The sequence below is a fragment of the Neodiprion virginianus genome, chromosome 3, assembly GCF_021901495.1.
Source record: "Neodiprion virginianus isolate iyNeoVirg1 chromosome 3, iyNeoVirg1.1, whole genome shotgun sequence".
NCBI lineage: Eukaryota > Metazoa > Arthropoda > Insecta > Hymenoptera > Diprionidae > Neodiprion > Neodiprion virginianus.
The window spans coordinates 27,898,348-27,911,746 of record NC_060879.1 but is presented as its reverse complement, the minus strand read 5'-3'; the positions used below and the strand labels follow the sequence as shown (position 1 = coordinate 27,911,746).

The 13,399-nt window shown below is 44.0% G+C and overlaps 1 protein-coding gene across 6 annotated transcripts in view; it reads right to left on the bottom strand.

The window, feature by feature from the left end:
* LOC124299887 (uncharacterized) overlaps positions 1-13,399 on the bottom strand; it is a 45,625-nt gene that overhangs the window by 4,956 nt on the left and 27,270 nt on the right. Inside the window, exon 1 of one of the 6 annotated variants that reach the window (XM_046753301.1) lies at positions 8,918-10,292. The exons of 2 other annotated variants lie outside the window; for them this stretch is intronic. In XM_046753301.1, the coding sequence (XP_046609257.1) occupies positions 8,918-8,971 (54 nt within the window). In that variant the 5' untranslated portion in view covers positions 8,972-10,292. Of the gene's footprint in view, positions 1-3,553; positions 3,800-4,669; positions 4,973-8,917; positions 10,293-13,399 lie in introns of those variants that run through there. 3 more of the 6 variants (XM_046753305.1, XM_046753306.1, XM_046753302.1) reach the window with 3 other exon arrangements.

Genomic DNA, 13,399 nt, shown 5'->3' with positions numbered 1-13,399 from the left:
AACGCGCGTTGCGAGAAGCTTTTTTCCGTCAACGTTGTCGAAATCGTACGTACGCGTATAAGATACCGAGAGCCGGCAATAGTTGCTCGGTATAATTTATGGATACGCTTCTCGTAAACAACAACGACCCGGGGACACGAGCGGGCATTCGGCCTGTTCGAAAAACCCGTTTTCGATTGCGTGGGATCTTGAGCCATTTTTAAGACGCGATCTAGGTGCACAGATTCTAGGCCAACGATTTTTATCTCAACCGTCTCGGCCACGCCGCGTATACCGCATGATACAACGCCGACAACGAGACGAGAGCTATTTGTCTGGGAGGAAATTGCGCCGAGTCAGACTCGGGTTACAATTAATGCCTTCGGTAACAATCTACGACAAGAGCGGAAGAACCTGGACCGCAAAACACCGGCTTCGAGTGTCACGCTGGATGTCGAGGCGCAACGCGGTTCGCAGCGACAACGAATTATCCGAGAAAATTGAGAATGTGTCAAGGTGGTTCTGCGTACACCGGAAACCTCGCTGAACGCGTGGAAATCTTTATTTACCCTTGAAAATTCTTAGTGCAGCTCGTTTTTAAAGTGCTGCGTAACCTTTTCGTAAATATGCGCACGGGCAGATAGTATATCTAGGATTTCAAATGGCCGTAAAAGTGTCGATGAAACGGAAAAAACCGACAGCAATTCAAGGATGCCGAATTTTCTCCATACATATGTTGTAACGTGCTTTTATTTTTTATAACAGACAGAAATTGCAACGTCTTTCCGTTATACGTAAAGCGGTTTGTCTTGATCGTGATTTAAACGCGTGCCTATTATTATTGTTTTCATCGCTTCGGTCGGCGATCCCAACGTTCTGTTAGTAACACATTACCACGCATAATTCGCAATCCCGATTAGTCACTGACGTACACGCATACACGAATCCGATACGATTGAGTCACTGGCCTCGGAGCTGGAAGGAATTTTTGCATATAAAGCGAAACGAGGTTTTTCTTCTCTGAACATGTGCCGCTTCTCGTCGAATCGACATGATTCGACTTCTTATCACTTTGATGGCAAGAACTTTATCTGCTGCCCAAATAATCAAATTGATTTCAATCTAGATGGTAGCTTATATACTCGGTAAGCGACATTGCTTGTTGAAACCGTGGTTGATAGGGTCTGGGATCATTACTTCCGATGTGATAAACCCCGGGGAATCCATGCCTACAAAAACTAATCGTTCAAGCGTTTAACATTCCTGCAGTTTGAGAAAGACCGTGGGCCCAAATCTGTCCGTTATAATGATCAAGCTGTTCGGTTGACTTGATCCTGTTTGCCGTTCGGCAATCAGTGGGCAGATCCAGCAATTTATGCCTAACCGAAATGGTGCTAATTTATGTACGAATCATCGCCGACAAGGAGTCGTTGAATTCTCTAAGAGCCAAGCCCCGCCTGGTTTCCCTATGCATAAAATTACGGATAGACTACCATTGTCTAAGAAGCTAATGTCAAACGGCGAAATATCACGCGCGTGACAACCGTGCCCGATAAACAACCCGGGGCTAAAGTTTTCGAATTAGAAATTTAGGTAACACGTGTACACTTGAAGCTAGAAAATTGTTAGCAACGATGTGCCTCGTCATCTGTTACACGTACAGACAGAAATTGAACGGTACATTTCATGCCTAGATAAACATAACTAATCTTAAAACAAGACGTCACGAGTCATTGTTTCGCATGGCAGTCGGGCAATCCAGCTGCTTAATAGAAATTGTATCAACACTCTTGAACTACATATTAATATGATCTCTAATGCTTGGCTAGCGTAAGGAGGAGAGTGGAAAGTTTGTGATTCTAACCATCCTGAAGACGATTAGATAAGTGTAAAGTTTGGTAACGTCACTGTCCGCGCAGCTTCAAATGTTATAAATAAAAACCGCCTTGCTTGATTCTCGGGGTACAGTGATTGGGAAATTTTTGAATGTAACGTAACAACACGTTTTTAATACGTTCGTCTCCCGCATGCGGTCTAGAACGGTATGATTCCGATAGTTTGCGCACTTTGTATCAGTCGAATGACAAGCAGTCGTGCGAATCCGCTTTTCCTCTTCAACGAGAAAATGATTATTCCCCCAGAATATATCTTATTTTACCACGCACACGGATCGATATTGTCGATGTGAATTCCCCGTTAATTGGTCGCTCGTCACTGGGCATTGCATGCACTGGCCCACGCAAACGCAACTTCATAGTGTGTTGTGCAATAGGGATACCGGTAATGACTTTGAATTAATGCTGAGGCCAGCTAAGTTATTCTGAAAATGATTCATAGTAAGTAATTTTTGTCCTCGATGATTCCGCCGATGAAATTACAGGCCCAAAGTTGATTTCCGGGTTTATTTTGTAACCGAATAGTATAACAGAGAAAAATCTTTCGAAACCACGTTTCACCATGCTGTGCATCGGTGTTTATTTCTAACGTCACCTTCAATCATGCATTTTGATGTATGCATACGGATACCTCCCGGCATATCGAATATCCACAATAAAGCTTGTCTTATTATTCCGTTCTGTCAGGCAATGCAATAACATGAAATCATGGATGAATACAACGCACGCGGGTTCCTCGTTCTCACGCAAGAAACATTTCTGATGTTTGTTTGCGCAGCGACGTTAAAATCACAGTGGTTATACGATAACGGCAAATACCAGAAGCTCCGGTAGCAAACGTTCATGGTTCCGAGGTACTGGAAAATACCAACAACATACGTTAGTAAGAATTCACATGTTCACCCACACCTTAAATAAACACGGGTGTAGCTCTCGGCTGATACGCGAATCAACGGTAAATTCATGGAACTCCTTCCTCGAGTTGCTACCAACGAATAATCCATCGAGCTATGACATCATGAGTACTACACGTTATTCCACTTCTCTACGGAATTGACAAGAATAGGATTTGCTACCGACGACGACGCCGCGAAAGAGGTAAAAACCCTAACTAAACCCGGGTACGAAAGGTGTGCATGCGTCAGCAACGAAGAAGAAGAAGAAGAAGAAGAAGAAAAATAAAATAAAGAAGAAAAGCGGAACGGGCTTCGTTGCAAATGCAGTCTAACGATAAGCCCTAGGCTCCGTTTGAATCTGGACTTGTCAGTAAAGTGGCGCACTCGAAAAACCGTGCTGTAACTTTCTCTATTCTTTCTCACAGCTCCGACGGTTCAACGAGAGTTTCTAGCCGCTGTTTACCGCATGAAGTACTGCAGGACCCTTTCCATCTACTCTACTTCAAACATGCACCGCGCTTTTCCGCCGCCAAGAATCACGCAAGGTTTCAAAGGTACAAAGTCGACGTCGAATACCCGCAGACAAAACGGCGGTGAACTCACAGTTCACCGAGCCTTACACCGAAAGCGTGACAAATTTTCAAGACAATCGGACACGACTGTGTTCCGGAACTCTGATCCCGAAACGAATTTTCTACTTTCAGGAGCGGATTCCACGGTCAAAAATTAGAGAAAAATAAAAAATAAAAATCAACCAGTCACTAGAACGCGCTTGAATCTGACCTGGATTTCAACTTGGCCACGATTTTTGAGTCTGGATCACGGTCGCGATGTGCCGCTAATCCAACAGACGCCTTTTGAACTGGCGAATTCACCATCAATGTAACTTCCTCGATCCAATTGCAAGTGCCAGATTCAGACGAGGTGTAAGGTGGCTAGGTACTCGAACAAAACGCCATCCACTGTCCCGCGGTCACAGAAACACGGTGTATATATACCAGAAGGTGCTTTGATCGTGTCAGACGGCCATAAGACTCATTTCGCTACTGCCGCTAAGGCGTTTCAAGAGCGTTGTCGGTAGCTTCGCATCGACGTTGAATTGCGTCATTGGCTTTCGACGATTGCCCAACCGTTGTTATTCAACACCGTGTAACGTTGTAATATGTGCCATCGGTGAACAGCTGACGTGGTGAACAAGAAGTTCAATAGCATCCCTATTATAATTGCGCGTACATTTGGAACAGTGTCGAGCTGGTGAAACACACGAGTCTCCTCGAATCATCCGATAAAGCACTTCTGCCGATGACGAAGGGACGTCGATTTTCGTCCCACCATTTTCAATTCCAAAATTCTTCTTTTCAACCGTGGAATATCTCTAATGAATTTATGAAAACTAAAGGCATCTATATGAAAAAAAAAACTGGAACCAAACGGCCTCGGTTGGTTAACCTTCGCGCGTTTTCACGGTCGCGTTTATTTCCTTTGTCCAATAAAATTTCGTCACCTGACGATGAGGCGATGCGTACAGGAGCGTCTCTTACAAAAGGCTGCCTGCCCACACCTACGCGCCTTGAATGCTCGTTACATTCGTTATATGGTTACGCCGGACGTTTCATTCTTCCTTCTCAGTTTGCCTTTTTCGTTTCTTCCTATTGTAGAAAATTATTTTCTAAACGGCACTAGCTCTGCGTATATTATACTAGTTACAGACCTCGTCCGTCGTAAATGCGGTGAGAATGTAACAATGTATATTGTTAATTAACGGTCGATCGATTCGTTCAAAGAGAAAATAAAAAGAAAAATGGATTATGGATAAAAAATTAAAAAAAAAAACAAAACAATCCTCGCTTCGTCCGATCGTAGCGTCGAGTAATAATTTGAGACCAACATTTCATTCACCTTTCGCGCTGCATTACTGTAGATGAAGCCAGTTGTACACGTAAGTAATCCTTTCAAGCGGAGTATCGAGGGAGGCTGCTACCGTATTTTCCCGGCACTATATTTGACTGGATACTCGATGAAACGGTATTTCCACTGTCATTCCCACAGAATCCTCGTGCTGCGATCCGCGACGCTTTCCTCGCGTCCTTAAATTCAAATTTGGAATATCGGCGAAAACGAGAATTAGACGCACCAGGTCCGCGCGGGGTTGCAATCGGATATATTCTCTAAACGACGTTCAACATCACACTGAAGTCCGGTTGGTTGAGCGGAGCCGAGCTCTGGGGACGTAGCGGCAAAAGTGGCTTAAGCTGCCTCTCGGTGGGACAGACAGACTTCTCGTGAAGTGAGCGAGAAAGAGACAGGAGCGATAGAGACGGTCGGAGGAGGTGGAGGAAGGGGGAGAGAGAGAGGAGAGATGAAACAGGTAGGAAACTAAGGAACCTCACCGGGCGTATCGTCAGCAAAGAAAGGTCCAGCATCCAGCCCAGGTAGCCGGTCCTGCGTTCCCGACGACGCGGACTTCTCCACACCGATCAAGTTTGTCTGGCTTTCCCCTTCGGCCCTTCGTTGGTTTAAGCGCGCGGTCAAACCGCCCCAGAATAATGTCCTTCGCTTTTGGAACACGCCGCGTGTCAATTGGCCCCTCCCACACGCGCCTCGAGGAATCGGGATTAGATTGAAGCCTCCAAAAATTGTCTAACTGTCAATATCGCAGAGCTAACCTGCGGAAACGCAGCTCGCGTGCGGAACCGGTTCATGCATCGATCAATCCTTGATTCGTTCATGTTATATTTGTTTATCTTAGCAGCGAGCGATGCACGCCCCAAGATCGAGCGATAAGATCTGTGGAACTCTTGATCCTACAGTTGTGTCTGGCTGCCGTGGTAAAGTCTGACCTTACACATGGACGTTAAAAACGCGACGTCGAGTGTTTCGAGGAGATGCGAGCCTCCGACGGGGATTAGAAACGACGCATTTGTGAGACAAAATTTATCGTCTGGTAAGCGGTCAGACTAATTGTAAGCTTTTTACTCTGAAATTCGTCACACCCTACTTACTAAAGTTGAGAGCAAACGAACCTTAATTGTTCAGTTTGAACAACACACTCGACTAATCAGGATAAGAGCATCCAGTCGTGAAAATGTTGCTAACCTTTGAAAGTGGGCAAGTCTTTTCGAAATAATTACGAAGATGGTTGCGAGAAATTGGTTTTTGTTTTCCAGAAGCAACACGGTACAAGTGTACGATATCGAACCTTAGGTCGAAGTGGAAAACTCCATTTCTCTACGAATGAAAAAGATCTCCGTTGTCACATTGAAGATAAGGTGAAGGTCGTGCTGCTTCAATAGCCAAGAATAATACCTGAAGAACCGGAGCCGAATTGTGACAGATATTAAGGAGAATCGTACTGCGAGACCTTCTTTGTTAAATTCAGATACAATAGCCAAGGCCTCTGTAGCAAACCCCATCATAACTGAGTTGTGGCAATAAGCAACGGTGTCTCGATGTGTTTTTTCTCCCGGGACAAAAAGCATTATCCAATAAACGTAAGTTTGTCTTGGATCATTGGTGAATTTGGACTATTTACTCCAGTATCGTACGACACTCGTGAGTTTCGCTGAAAAAAAGTGCCTTTTGAACCGGTTTAAGGAAGCTTCGCACGAGGCTCGAGGAGAATACAGGAGGTTTGTGACCGGAATCACTTCGCGGATGCGTCAAGATTTTTCCTCGAGTTTGAACACGCGATCCGTTTCTCAACGAGACCGATTGATTCTGTTGATTATACATTGTTACGGAGGGTGAAATCACCCGTTTCTTCTCCCTTCCTGATGATCTCGTAGTCGGCATATATAAAAGAAGTCTAAGCGTTCTTATGTCATAAAACGAATAAGATTGCTGCGTAACGCAGCTTTATTATAAAAACAGTCTTGCTTCTGACTTACAATTAGACGAAGTAGCATACATCGCAATAAGAACCCTTTTTCCCAGCTTTATTTATCCGTGCCTTTGAATCAATTCTTTATTGCTCAACGAACCCGCATTTTATTTAGTAGCTCAAGGTTAGTTACAATATTGCAGTTATCGACAGAAACTGCATAGCAATGATTTTCAATCGATTTTTCAGCGTCAAGTTGGATCCAGGACGAAGAATTACACCCGTCCAATTAATTAAATCCTGAGCGACGTTGAATTACGCTTCGATCGCGACGAGGTACGAATCTATCAATCTAGCATAACGCACGTTTCTCCGTATCCTGCGTTCGGCTCTATGATTGTGCTCATGCAAATGCAGCTGGGTGCCACTTATAGACCAGAAAAATACGACGATTCCCGTCTGGAAGCATGTTTTTCTCGATATTCCAGTCTGCAAAACACTTGCAGTAATTAACGGCAAATTCTCGAGTAATTAATTTCGGCGAGCCAGAATTCCGCGCCGCTCCAAAGTATAAAAGTAGGTAAGCGAAACGATTTGCATGATCAAAACTGTTTGCAGCGTCTCGGTTGTAACGCAACGGGACAAGAGAAAGGTTAAGCTCGACGCGTGCATCTTTTCGTGAACTTTAAGGTTGCGAGTTGTATACGCAGTAGGTTGTTTCTTTGGACATTTTTTACGTTCATTTTTTTTGCAATTGTTAGTGTTACGACAAAATGCTACGGGCGAAAATTCCTCGTTTAATGGGAACGCGCGTGATATGTACATCTACAAGTCGTCGAGACTTCAAGGCTGGGCTTTGACTATCGTCGATGGAACTTCATGCCAGAATCATAGTCAGAGTCGGGAAAATTTCTATAAAGCTACCGCGAAATATCCATGAGGGTATTTCACTCGAATAGCGAAATTAGCGAGTAGTGGTGCCTTGTAGTGGTCGAACTAGAAGCGGATCAAAAGTCAGTACGTCGGTGTAACAAGTCACGTTCTTTTCGGGTTTTTCGACGAATGAAATAGTGAAAAAACTGCACGGCTTGAAAAGAGTGATAGAAAAAAGAGAATGACTTACGTTTAAAAATTTCATCTCCACTTCCAGCATCTTTAAATTTAGGCACGATAATAATTCAGCGATTTGACCGCTCAATTGCAAAGTCGATTGCAGATTCTCTAAACCTGTGAGATTCCGAGCTTTACGCTATAGTCACATAATTTAATGTAGTTCGGAATAACGTTTGAGGTATACAGAAAAGAGCGGATCACATTGCATCGCAGTAATTACAACAATACCTCGTCACGTTTCTACCGATTGCGGATTCTCGTGAGAAAACAAAAAAAAAAAAAAATGGCACACCCGGATCGAACGGATCCACGTACATACGTAGATAAGCCTTTATCGTATAGCTTCAACGCGGCTGATGTGAACAAAGTCTATTTCGTGCTATACGCCCTTATTTTTTTTTATTTATTTTTTTTTTCCACGGACCGATTGTTATTTGCAACAAATTTTGAAGGTCACTTATAATTCTAATCACCCGGAGCGATAAGCCTTATCAACGTCGATTGGATGTACGTGCGCCTCGTATAAACCTATACGAGCCTGCCTGATAGATAAATCGATCAGCACTTTTTGCCAGTGTTTCATAATACGACGCAAACAAGTAATTTTACTTCGCGTGTATTTCCACCCATTAGTATCATACGGTGGTATAACGAAATCTGATGCAATTTCCGTGAGTTCCTTCTGCTTCGCCAACTTTCCAAATTCTCCCGGATTGTTACCGTCGGGAATAATGTGAAAATATACATCTACACGTATTTCGAGCCCACTGTCAACCGAATTAAGTGTCACAGAATTACATGGTGTGGCACCGCGCCTATGGGACTCGGATAATTTGGTCTCGCACACGTATAACGTCACATGTCGGCTTGCGTTATTATTTTTTCGTGAAGATGGAATATGCCTGTTCGTAAAACGTATATAAACGGTAGATTCCAGTTAGATTATTTCACGTAGGCACTATGGCTTCGCGAATTCCACTTCATTTTTTCATGCCAATGCTAGAAATGCGCATGAAATAGTTCGAAGAATGAACTGTTGCTTGATTCTTACAGATTTTTCACGTGCGATTCCTTAAGCCAAACGAAATAACAATTGGAAAATTGAAAATATCAGTACTTGAATACTGTCATTTTGTGTATATCATTTTTAATCTTCATTCCCAGCTTGAACGGTGTCGGAAATTAGATAAGAAAATTTAATCTCGAAATCTTACCATCTGCGTATAGCTGACCCACTGTTTGGAGTCGATTTTCTTTCGACACGACATCTTTCAGGTATTCCTTTCTTTGCTCGAGGTAAAAATTATTGTTATTACTACTAATTTTAACAACAAGCTAGAGGCGCCTCCAACAATAACACAAATTAAATTTTACGACGGTCGTTACATGGCACAGAACTTCACCGGATAACGGATTCGAGAAATACCCACTTCTGCATTTTCTACACTACATGTATCATAAGCGGTTGATTATGTCAGACGATACCGCGAAGTTATAGAAGTCTTCCGGCCTTTCATAAGACTGTGTTAACAACAGAACGTGGAAGACTAGTTGAACTCGTAAAATAAAAAATTATAATAATAATAAAGACGGTACACTTTAATTTACACTCGATGGACGCACAAAATTTGCGAAATCACTTTGCAGCCGACTTGAAGATCCATCGGAATGAGTGGCAGAAGCTCCTCTCTGCAGCTGGGTGCAAAACCGTCCAAGTGCAGTTGATAACTGGAAGCCGATCCTCGTGTTTAGCGAGCGAAGGCTTCACACACCTTGACGGCGGTGCGTAATGAACTAAAAGTAGCAAGTTTAGCACCCGGAGTCGACGCGTCGATCCCGGCATGACAAAATTTGCACAATTTTTTAACTTATCATCTCGATCCACGCGTGGCCGATCTCGCGCAACAGCTCTTTTATCACTGCGGTTAACTGCAGCGATGCGAAGTAGGTATCAAACGGTGTCTAGTGTTTTCTCTTTCCTTCCTTTTTATTTCTTTTATGACGCAAATATCGTCGGCGTACGTGTCGCAGGTACGCGGACACCGCGCTGGAACGCTGACTACCGCCGGAACGCGTTTGCTGTTCTTTATAAACGTCGTAACGACGTTTGGTACACTGTTCAAGACGAGGATTCCGACCACACTGAGTCCACAGGCTTTACCAGCTGCAGGGGCCGTTCTACGGCGTGAATCATTATCCCGTGTAGCTCTTAAATAAACGTAATCAAACGAGGCGTGTATTGTACAAATGCGTGTGAAGATAGGTACGTAAAACACTCAGGTTATGCATACACGTTGCGCCAACGATCGTTCAGAGCTATTTGGAATGCCTCGGTCATTTCTCTGTGCCAATATGCAATACAAGGATTGCAACGATTCGGGACAGTCGTTGCGATCGTTCAATCGTTACAACCCGCAACCCTTCGCGCGATTCTGATTCTAATTCACCGGGACCTGTGCAATTAACGGATCTGCAGTCCGCCTTCGTCGACCCGAAGTTCATAATTGCCGGAGCATCACTCCGAACGAGTTACAATTCCGTGCGCGCGCACTCAAGCTTATTCCTACGCTCCGCGAAACGACCGGCCGATTCCGACGCAAAGAAAAGCGGAACGGAACTAAAGCAAAAGTAATTTGCTACGCAAAGCGAGTGACCGGCCAGAGCGAACTCTCCCAAGCAATTCTGGCACGTCGTCGTCGTTGTGGCCGCCGTAGCCGACGAATCACCGGGAGTTCTCATCCGACGCGTTAGGCCGTGCACGGCTTATCTTCAACATTGATAGCCGGACGACGTCTCCACGCAAGACAGAAGTCAACCTTCTGTTCACACGCCGCTCTGAGTAAGCCTGCTTCTCATTTTTACCGGCGACCACATCTCGACTAGAGTGAATCACTTTCAACGTATTAATTATACGTCGGTTTTCTCTGCCGCAGCTCGCAGCGATGAGCAGGATTAACTTTGCTCGGGTTCTGTATAACATCGGTAATTTTTAGCCTCGCGTTTCGACGCCATATTGGAGTAACAAATTCTCAACTCGAAGCTTCACAAGTGGATAAAAATTAATGAAAAGCGAGGTATTTGATGAGCTTTTCAGGATAGTTTCCTGAGTTGTGAACGTTTTCGTATAATCAAAACTAGTACCCCTCCGTCAATTCAAATAATTATTTGACCGATTCTCGAAATTGGTTAGAGCAACGGGCTAAAAGTGAACCGACTTAATCGCGCCTGTTACCCTAGCGAGCAGACTGAGTATACTCTTTGAAAACAAAGAGCAGATGTCGAACAACGCGGAATCATATGCGGGCCTGTGGCATTCGCTATGCTTTACATGCTACGTACGCGTAGCCTGTACCATACTTACATACGTACGTTATACCTAGATGTGCACGGAGTGGAGTTTGTCAACCTTCGTATAAACTAAAAGGAGAACGAACGAGAGCCTCTCGTGCAACGGCAACGACCCGTGATATGCTGGCGCAAAAATATGCGAACCTGCGAGGTTAGGTCCGGTTAATGGATGTAATCTATGGCGCCTGTGGGTGTGTGTGTGTGTGTGCGCGTGTAAGCCGCACGTTCAACTCGGCGTAATACTTCCTCGAAGATCCGTTCCTCTAAGGTCAAATAAATTCCGATCGGCGCTCACTCTAGGCCTAGATCCGGCCGGGATAGTGTCAGGTGTAAAAAATATCTACGGACTTCGTGATCGCGAACGAAAGAGAGCGAGTCAAGTCGCTCTTCAGGGATAGATCTGATCGCTGTTACTTAGATATCCCTCAACCGTCGGAAAGGTGCAGGTACGGCCGCTATCGACGGTCAAGAATCGTATGTACATTTTCTTCGATCATAATGATCGTGGAACCGTAACACAGTCCGCATCCGCGATATTTCTTTATCCTCGGCAAATAAGCGCGAAAATATTTTTCACGACGAGCCTGGGGAGAATTGATCATCTTTGAGGGAACCCGGCAAGAGGATTAAGTAAGATAAACTGAGCATCGGAAAAATTCCCAATTGCGCGGGCGGCGGCAAATTGTATCTATAATCTGTTAGGACGTATATTGTAAACATCTTGTCAGCAATTATAAGCCGGGGCTAATTGGCAGCCGAAAAATATTGATAGTTGATAGATCTGATGGATTGCAGCAACGTCTTACTCGTTTATTATCTAAATTCTGATACAACGAAACACCCCGGATATTCTCCCAACTTTCATGTAGACCCTGTGAAATTACTCAGCCGAGTGTGAAACAGCTGATTACATGTGCCTGCAGCGTTGCTCTGCCGCCTTCATCCAAAAGTGGTAAAACAATATCGTCGGGCAGAAGCGCGTGCAGCATATGGCAGGTAGGCTGGCTTAAAAAACCGATATCTCGGTGTCATATCTCGCCGTTAACGGGTTTGACTTTGTTACTACGAAGCGTGCTGGTAGCCGGATCGAATGAACACCTTTTTGGAATCAATTTTTTTTTTTCTCATTTTCTCCATCAGTAGTCACTGTTGCAAGATGTGCAAATCGTACTTCAATTTATGCGCAGTTCTCACTCTCTTGCAGCAACTTGTGACGATAGCCACGCCGGAAGTAGGCGGAGATTACCTATTTCAAACCACAAAGCGAGCAGGCAACAAGTTTTCGCCACTTGATAACTCCTCGTGTAAGTTTCGTGCACGGTCTCTCTTGTTCGTTTGTACATAAAGTATATAAGTTGCCTCCGACGTGTATCACAGGAAACGAAACACGCTATCAGCTCGTTGTGCATATTTCCGTGTACGTATTCACCTTAGGGCTTACACGTGAGATATACAATGCTTTTTAAACGAAATGTAGAAAGTTTGTTAACATTTAACGGCTTAAAGTATATACCTCTTGGCATGGAGAGGTTTAACTTACAAATATGCACTTGCTGTACTTTAGGGTGTTCGAAGAATAAGGTTCTTCACTTTTCCTTTTTTTAAATCGAGTTACAGGAAAATAGAGTGAAGGTTGAAAAAATCTACGTAGGAAGCGAGAATAGAGACAAGGGAAGAGAAAATACCTTCTCTCGAAAAGCTCAACGCGATTGCTCGTGCAGTTTGAAACATCATCGCTTAAAAGCCACTTTATGCCTCTCTAAAAATCGATGGATTGTAAACGCTGCTCGCACAATTTCAGAGAACCTTCACGGGTTTTAGTAACCGCAGAGAGCGAGTAAAGACCGAGCTTGAAAGATTAGGAAGAAGAAAAAAAAAATCAGGACACTCAGCAGCAAGAAATTCCACCGAACGAATGACGCGTGTCCATCAACGCAGATTTCGATTCAGGACAATTTCACATTCTTCCAGCTACCGCAGTGGGTCGAGTTCTAGGAACGCGTTATCTGTTCTTGCCATAATCGTAATGCGCATCAACAGGTCATTGCCTCGACGAAGTATATGGGGAGACTATCGATAAAGTCTGATTTATGATTTCGATTAAGGTGCGATCCAGGACTGAATCATGTGTCAGATCGTTAGAGCTTTTTAGGAAATTTATCGTGATCAAAAATTTTTACGAAAAACAGGTCAGCTAGCTCAAATATCGACGCCTTGCTTCTACATGGTGCAATATTTTATATCCATGCAGCGCAAGATTTTTTTGTTTTCAAATTGTACTTCGTTTAATGGCTGGCCTATAACGTGTAATAAAGATATATTAGCCTACAGCACGATTTTCTTAGTCT